This window comes from Punica granatum, chromosome 6, assembly GCF_007655135.1.
Source record: "Punica granatum isolate Tunisia-2019 chromosome 6, ASM765513v2, whole genome shotgun sequence".
NCBI lineage: Eukaryota > Viridiplantae > Streptophyta > Magnoliopsida > Myrtales > Lythraceae > Punica > Punica granatum.
The window spans coordinates 11,531,263-11,540,645 of NC_045132.1; the positions used below are offsets into that span (position 1 = coordinate 11,531,263).

A 9,383-nucleotide genomic window follows, 5' to 3' on the forward strand; every position below is an offset into this window, starting at 1 on the left:
GTCATTTTTCCATAACGGCACTTACGGAATTTTAACGGTGGTACCAAAATGTTATGGATCTTGGTCTTTCAATGATCGTTTTATTTTAAAAAATATTTCAAGTAATAATTTGTTAGTTTTAAAATCTATCAATGACTATTTTGATAGTTTTATCTAACAAAAACTAATTTCTTAAAAATATGCAAAAGTATGTATGTTACATTAGAAATTGAAAAATTACAATGATATCTTAACATTTTGGAAAATTACCATATCCTAACCTATGTATGTAAGTGTGTTCTAAGACTTTAATTTTGCAAAAACGAATCCTTAATTCATTCCACAACCGACAATTGTAGAGCTGCCAGCTAAAGTGGACTCTTGAAGCATTGAAATTTGGCCCAGCTGGCCATCTTCTACTTGCATGGCAGTTTTTCAAAAACAAAGAGTTTAGAAAACATAAAAAAAGAAAGAGAGAGAGAACCCAGCCCCTTGTTAGGCTGCACGGTTGTCGAGGATGGGGGCCTCAAAGGTGGCCTTCACCCTAGGAATGAGGTCGTCTGCTAATATTATAGTCATTTTACCGAAATAATGGATAACTCGAAATATTAGAATATATCCAAACCATTGGAGGGAGATATCCTACGAAAGAGCGCACGTTACACGAGCATTATTGTTAGTCGATGTTTTATTAATAACGTTGGATAATTATGTAAAGTATTGAGAATATATTTAAAGATAGTATAATACTTATAAAAATTGTCTATAATACTTTTATATACTAAAAATTATATATAATTCTTTTACATAATAATATTTTTATATAATTAAAAAGTATCGGACCTTTGGCCCACCAAGCATATGTCCATAGCCCATTATCTCCTTCCACTGTTCCAACGTCCCGCACTAAATATTACACTCTTGGAGCTCTGTTACCTGAATTAAATGCAAAATAAGGGTTAATTGCACAAATGGTCCAAAAAGTTTCATAAAGGTTACACATTGGTCCAAAAAGTTTTTTTGGTAACTTGTTGGTTTATTAAGTTTCAAAATTGTTTCGATGCAGTGCATTCCGTCATCTCTTACTTGACGCCATTAGTTCGACGTTGACATGGCTTATTACGTGTAGTTGTTTTGACTCAAATTTTAAAATAAAAATTTATTTTTAATTTAAAAATAAATATAAATAATTGATACGAACCTCGACGAACCTGCCGCGAGACCCAACAACAATAGAATGAGATCAAATCCGGAATCGTCCAATGAAGGTTTCAAGGATAGAGAATATTGATCCGCTGACTATAAAGAGTCAGAAACCAATATTATAATATGGAATATTGACCAGTTAGCTATAAGGAGCTAGAAACCAATATTATAAATGTCGGGAATCACAAGTCATCACATTTGCAATATCGTCGAAGTTGCTGCAGAACAGCTCAGAGAAAACATCTCTCAAAAAGTTGAATAAAAATTGATCTGTCTTTTCTAGGGAGACCACATGCCTATTTATAGAGAGATACTAGCTGATAACCTAAATGGACTAATGGGCTTGACTAAAATAAATCCTAAGTGTAATGAGCCCAACATGAAATAGGCCAAAGTAATTGAAAGCAACTGAATTTAGCCATTTGAACTGGGATCATCTTCTAAATAGATTTATAGGATATGAACGGTCGTGACTTCTAATTCCACATGTAGCCCGCCCAAGAGCTTAACTACTCCTCCATGGACATGCAATAACAGCCCTTGCATGGCTCGTTGAATTCATTTGGCTCGTGCCCTTGTACTTGCTCTAGCTAGCACATGCTTATCACAAAGCTCACCTTCATGCCCAACCATGTCATCCTGAGATTCTTCCTCATGCCCGTGTGAAGGGTCCTCTAGCTGGATCATATCATTTGATACCAAAATGATGCGAACCTCGAAGAACATGCCGCGAGACCCAACAACAATAGAATAAGATCAAACGTGGAATCGTCCAATGAAGGTTTCAAGGATAGAGAATATTGACCCACTGACTATAAAGAGTCAGAAACTAATATTATAATATGGAATATTGACCCGCTAGCTATAAGGAGCTAGAAACCAATATTATAAATGTCGGGAATTACAAGTCATCACACTTGTAATATCGTCGAAGTTGCTGCAGAACAGCTCAGAGAAAACCTCTCTCACAAAGTTGAATGAAAACTGATATGTCTTTTCTAGGGAGGCCACATGCCTATTTATAGAGATATACTAGCTGATAACCTAAATGGACTAATGGGCTTGACTAAAATAAATCCTAAGTGTAATGAGCTAAAAATGAAATAGGCCTAAGTAATTGAAAAGCAACTGAATTCAACCCTTTGAACTGTGATCATCTTCTAAATAGATTTCTAGGATATGAACGGTCGTGGCTTCTAGTTCCACATGTAGCCCGCCCAAGAGCTTGACTACTCCTCCATGGACATGCAATAACATCCCTTGCATGGTTCGTTGAATTCGCTTGGCTTGTACTATTGTACTTGCTCTAGCTAGCACATGCTTATCACAAAGCTCGCCTTCATGCCCGACCCTGTCATCCTGAGATTCTTCCTCATGCCCGTGCGAAGGGTCCTCTAGCTGGATCATATCAATAATAACAAATCTACGTCTTTTTTAAAAATAAAAAATCAAAAAAGAGTAATTCTCCCTCTCTTTTCTCTCCTCTCTCTTCTCTCTCTTTCGTCTCTATCTTTTCTATCTTTTCTCTCTTCTATCTCTCCCATCTCTCTCTCTTCTCTCTCTCTCACGTCTCACTCTCCTCTCCCCACCCAGATCTCTCTATCCACTCTCTCCTCACTCTCTGTTTTCTCTCTCTATCTCTCTTGTTTCAACTTTTCCCGTAACCCCTAATTCCCCCCGCCCTTTGCCGTCGCCTCGTCACTTCGAAGCACCCGAGATTTCGGTGGGTCTTTTGTCTCTACTGATTCTTCCTCCCATTTTCTTTCCCTTTGGTCGAATCGGGCTAGAAGTTGAAAGTTGAGCAGAGGAAGAGGACTAAGAAACATGGCTTAAACTCATCCCATCAGTCGACTTTCTAAGATCGAACTCCATCTAGCCAATCGAGCTGAATTTCCACCACGTCGTTGATGCCCTTTCCTGAACTGAGCACCCCCCCTGTGGATGAACTCCCTAGGTGTTGGCTAAGTCGAGGTTGGGCGGTCGGGGTGGTAAGACAGAGAGAAGAGACATAGATGAGCAAAAAATGAGAGATGGGAGAGATAGAAGAGAGAAGAGATAGAGAAGATAAAGACGAAAGAGAGAGGAGAGAGAAGAGAGGGAAAATTACTTTTTTTGATTTTTTATTTTTAAAAAAGAAGTAGATTTGTTTTTATTTATTATTATTTTTAAATTAAAAATAAATTTTTTATTTTAAAATTTGAGTCACATTAGATAAATACTGACACATAATAAGCCACGTCAGTGTCGAACTAACGATATCAAGTAAGAGATGATGGAATTATCTGCATCGAAACAGATTTGAAACTTAATGTACTAACAAGTTACCAAAAAAACTTTTTAGACCAATGTGTAACTTTTATGAAAATTTTTAGACCATTGATGTAATTAACCCTGATAAATAATAACAAATAATTAAATTAATCATTTTGATACAATCTTTTTAACTAAAGTTATAGATATTTCTCAGTTCAAAATGTCAGGGATTTGGGTACGCGATTGCAAACGAATGACATCATCGCTTGCCTCTCCATGATCACCTCCAAGATCTCTTACTGCTAAAAATCTCTCCCTCTCCGAGTTTTGCTGTTTGAAATAAATGGGAAATAATAACTAATAATTGAATTAACATTTAAATAAAATTTTTATTTTTCCTGAAAATTATAGATACTTCTAAGCTCAAAATGGCAGGAAATTTGGTATGTCTTTTACAGACGACCATCGCTGGCAAGGTGAATAGAGGAATTGAATGTGACAAATTGTTTTGATCAAACAGAGAGTCAATACCTCTTGGATATTACACTAAAAGATATCCGGGTGGAAGAGCTTGGGGAAGCTTGAGGCTCTAGCACCGGTGAGCAGGTCGCATGTTAAACCACCTCTATCGAGTCCATTTCCACTACTGATGACCTCGAGTCCATGAGCTCCTCCGCCTCATCATTTTCGTCATTGCAGCCACCTTTAGTCGCCAAGCAATTACCACTGCCATTCTCCTCAGCTATACCACCTGTTTTTCTTCGAAAACCTTATGCGTGTTGCCTCTAGCCATGACCATTATCACTCCTCTAACCTCCTGACTCTCTCCGACTGATTAGGAAGGCGAATATACCTAGGAAGAAGAAAACAAGAAGGCATTGTTGTGCCAACTTACGACGATTCTTTATCAAAAGAACGATTTACTTTTTTTTTTATGTGCACGATAGTATCTAAAAGCCCAGTAGGCTCCGATTAATCCAGTCGAGCCGGGTCGGTCCACTAAAAGGTAAAGCCCCCCAGCGTTAATTTTTTTCCATTGACAAGATTCGAACTTGAAACTTTATTTAAGGGAAATAAGCTTTTAACTGCTTCAACCAACCTACGTTGGTAAAGAAAGATTTATTTAATCTTACTAAGAAACAAAATGTTGTACAATGATTTGGAAAATATTCCAAAATAATGAATTTTCTAATATTGGTAAATTAACTTCTCCACTTTTCGTATGGAGATTTAGCACATGTTTGCTCTGGTCAAGATAATTCAAGAAATTACTATACATCATCGGTGCTCTTTCATGTTTTTATAAAAGAAGATAATTGTTTCACATGTATTTAAGGAGTATGAAGCTAATTGAAACGTAATTGATAAGGTGGAATTGAAGTGGTAAGAGACTTATTTCTCCCAAATATGACTAGAACATATCCAAAGTTAAAACAAACTAAGATAATCACTGGCATTTCGATCATATAAAACAACTTTTGAATTCCTCATGGACTATATTTCCATGAAATTGAAAAAAAAAAAGCATCCCAACAAGCACGACCACATATTACAAGAGATCAACCGAGCAATTGAAAGAGTGTATACTTATACCTCCCATAAACAAATAACTATAGGTTCATGAAAGATATTTAAACCTATCGATCTAATTACTTCTAACTAGTATAAATCCAACTACAAATATTAGTTAATGTTATAATAGAATTAAACCTCAACGAGTACCTCAAAAAAAAAGTTGACGCTAAATTTATGAGGTGTAGTGTGTCCTAATGGTCTTGGGCAACACGTTGTCCAAATTGTGAGGGAGGTAGAGCTGCATCTTCTTCTTCTTCTTCTTCTTTGTGCCCCTTCCTTCGATCTTCTCCTCTCCATCATAACCTCGGTCGAGACCTTTAACCTCATCACTATCGCTCCTTCCTTCCCCCTTTCTGTTGCAGCTGCTGTCGCTCCTTCTTCTACAATTCCGACCAACTCTTCCTTTAAGCTCAGCTCCTACTACAACATCATCAACCCTTAGTACTGTAGCTCCTCTTAAGATCCTCCTCGATCCCATTCCCTTGTTGTGGCAGCTCATCCTCCTTTCTTGATGCTACTACTACTGGTGATGGCTTTTCTTCGACCTCCCAAAATTTTTGCTAGTGGACGCCCCTCATCGATTTCCAGAAGTTGGCTGCTACTGCTCGAGTTGCTGCCCTTATCGTTGAAGTGAAAGTTGCTGCCCCCATTCTCGATATCCCAAAGTTAGTTCGCTGCTTCTTGCTTAATTGTACCTCTATATACATGTTATATTTGATCGTGAAAGTTGTGTTTGGAGTCAATCATGCGTTTTCTTGTCTTGATGTTATTTTACTTGTGTTTGATTGAGATTTCTAGGGCTTGATAACAGATTGTCAACAAATTGACAATCTGTTATCGGACAATAGGTTGTCAATTTGTTGACAAGGTGTTGTTTTGTTTAATTAAATTGGCCTGAGTCAACACTTTAAACACCGCCTCAGTTTTTTTTTTTTAAAAGGCTTTGGCCGACTTTTTCAACATCGTCGTAGGCATGGTTACTGCCAACACGAAAGGTCGGCTTAGGCACGGTTTTAGCCGGTAAAATAAATGTCGGCTTAGGCATAGTTTTACAATAAATGTTGGCTTAGGCATGATTTTGGCCAACGCACTAAAAGTCAGGCTTGGTTTTTGCCGAGGTCTAAAACGTCGATCTAGACTTAAATTTTAGCCAACATTTCTGAAAACGTCAGCCTAGGATGGTTTGTCCAATTTTTTTTTCCTAAAAAAAAAGCGTAGGGAACCCTCGCTCAATAAGGTCAATAGCGATGTTTTTGAAAACATCAGGAGGGTTTTAGCTGACGTTTTTGGCATTGGCAAAAGACCAAAAAAAGAAGGGAAAAGATCTGCTAAAACTCCTTCTTTTGGAGTGATAAATGATCACTACGGGCAAAAGCCAATGAATATGATCAAACCTTTTTTTTTTGTTAAGATAAAAATCCAAGAATACTTTTTCCTTATCCATTTTGATTAGTGTTTCATTCCTTGTCGAGGGAAAAAGTTGTCCATCTTGACAATTGGAAACCGTATTGGAAATTTTGTACAATGAAAAAAAAAACTTAGAAAAATACATAAAGTCATAATTTCTAATATAAGTTATTTAATTCAACCAAAATGAATCCATAGAGCCACATTCTAATGTACGATGCCGTTGCATATACTATGATCATAATCTGATCTTATTAGAACTTCGTACAATCAATAGGCTTGAATGATACAGCTTTCTTCCTGATGTCATACCCAACTAAAAAGTTCACCTGCGCAATGTTTCCGTAGATGGCCTTCGCTCCAACTGAAGTCGGAATCGGAGCGAAAGCAAAGCACAGATTATTTTCGTCAAGCCTAATAAAAGTGTTCAAGGGACCAAGCTTCACATCTGCGCCTGTGAAGTGAGCAGTAAGGACAGGAGCATTGATATTGTCGGTCTTAGTGCGGTAGCAAAGCGGCAGATCAGGTACAGGTGGGTTATCCACTGGCTGTAACTCAATTTGGTTGGTAAGTGCCGATTCTATTTGGCTGTAGAAGTCATCAGGCAGAAGCGTGAGGGTCGTGCCTGAATCGATGATAATATTGCCCTCGGAGGCTGAACCTGCTGAACCTCCAAACTCGATTCTATTCCTCCCGACACTGATCGCCTCGAGAGTTAGAAAGTAGAAGGTTTCAGGGGATTTTGGTACCAATGGGGTCGAAACTGTCCCGGAGCCAGTTACTTCTGCTCTACTCCCAAAGCTCAACTGGCTTGACTTCTCACCTTTGGCTTCAGCGGTTAATGGAACTAAGCAGTATGCAAACTTGCTGCCTGTGGCTTGGCCCATTTGGGAAATAAGAGAGACTGAACCACCTCCAAGGCCGATGATCCCCGAGGTTTTGTTATCAAAAGTTCCTCCATTATCATGCCCGCACCCAATTATGGTTCGGGGGAATGCAACTGGTCGACCCGAGGTTGAGCTTAGGGTAACCGTTTCCACGGCAACATCACCTCTTGTGTAAGATTGGTCCCCATATGAGTAAGAGTATTGGCACGTGTTCCCACCACAATTGGTCCCGTCAAGCGAGCTGCAAGTGCTCGAGGTGCAAGAAACGTCTCGATAAGTTGACGACTTCTGCGGGTCAAACAGCGGGGCAACCTGCTCGAAACAGTCATTACAAGGCTCGCACTGTGTCCATATCAGATCGCTGCCCGTGTCCGCGATCCCGAGAATCTGGAACGGTGGGGTCCCAATCGAGATGTTCATGAGGTACGACCCAGCGTTGGAGGTTATAGTTGAGAAAGGCGCAGATCCAGTGGCAGCGGCTGTCTGGCTGAGGCTATTAGCCCGTGCGATGGTGCGGGCCAGAGACTTTCGCAATCGTTGGGTTGGGGTCTCCGCCGGGTTGTAAAGCGGGGACCTTGGTGAGTCCCGGTGAATCAGCTCAACGCTGAAACCGCCATCGGAAGCCTCCAAAGAGCACAAGCAGAACGTGAAAACCACGGAAAATGTGACGGCAATTTTAGCGGGAGAGAGAGCCATAATTGCTCTAGTGATGCATTCGTTCCTGTGCAAACACATTGTTGGAAATCGTTCTTATAATATTATGGAGAATGAATGTGGACATTCTTGATTAAGGATAAATAGGGAAAGAATATCGGCAAATATATGGTAATTAAGTAATTAACGGCGAAGAATCGAATTTGCAGCTGTTTAGAAGATTATTAACTTTTTAATTTGTTTGGTATTGCTATGTCTGGATCCTAATATATATATATATACACATTTATATATTACGTAAAATCATAATATTCCTTTTAAAGCAATGTTTCTTTCATCCTTTCCAAGCAAATGCTGGGGAGCAAGAGCAGCATATATAGTATAGTTACAATGGTTGGGATCTACTATGACTGAGAGAAGATAACAGTTGCCCTTTTGTCCTTTAATGGATTTTGTTTTTAAAGATACTCATGAGCCTAATTCAGTAATATAAAAATAAAAATATTTAATAAGGATATATGAATTACCTCAAAACAAAATTGAATATTAAATTTCTTGATTATTAAGCGATTGTGTATCACTGTGCTAGATCATCTTTCTCAATTGGTAGTATTTTTGATAAAGAGATTTGCATTTTTGACTATATAGCCTTTATAAGGGAAAATACATATATATATATATATATAATTTATCTCAATTCGAGTGACAGATACGGTTTTCCTTTTCCCACAGCATACAATACAATAATCCCAAATCTTTGCAATAAAAGCACATCCTGATAGAACTTCCCTTGTATATCTGTTGTTTTATACAGTAATATAGATTGCTCATTTGTTCAGTTTTTTCCGCAATTATTCTTTAAAGGGTTTTTCTAACCTATGGATAATCAATCCTATTTAACCTTAGACTAAGCATATTTCCACCCCAATTTGACTAATACACTCCTACTGTCTATGGTACCAAATTACCCCTAACTATGGGCCCACATCTTACCACTGATAGAAAAAACTCTTCTCTTTTTTAATCACAAATCACTATAACCAAAAAATTATTGCTCATGGAATTACAATTTAAATTTTTCTATAATTATATTTTTCGACGTGAACTCTAATATCTGAATACCCAATTGAGTTCCGACTAATCCAGTCGAGCTGGGTCTACCCATTAAGGGGTAAAACTATTTCAGCATGAATTTTCTGTATTCATAAATACTCAAATCCGAGACCTTACTTAAACGAAATAAGCGCTGAACCGCTTAAATCAACCCATGTTGATTTTTCTATAATTATTTTAACCATAATTTTGTGACAGGATTATCAAAGTTCATGGGATGGTGATACAAAATTTATGGCCAGGTCTATATATCTTTTATAAAATAATTTTGTGACAGGATATCTATGAGTTGTTCATATATGTAATTTT

At 38.0% G+C, this 9,383-nt stretch overlaps 1 protein-coding gene across 1 annotated transcript; it reads right to left on the bottom strand.

The window, feature by feature from the left end:
• Positions 1-6,660: 6,660 nt before the first annotated feature.
• Positions 6,661-8,003, bottom strand: LOC116212152 (aspartic proteinase CDR1-like). Its single transcript, XM_031546724.1, has one exon. It carries the CDS (start codon positions 8,001-8,003, stop codon positions 6,675-6,677), a length of 1,329 nt encoding a protein of 442 aa, XP_031402584.1. The 3' UTR covers positions 6,661-6,674.
• Positions 8,004-9,383: the final 1,380 nt, after the last annotated feature.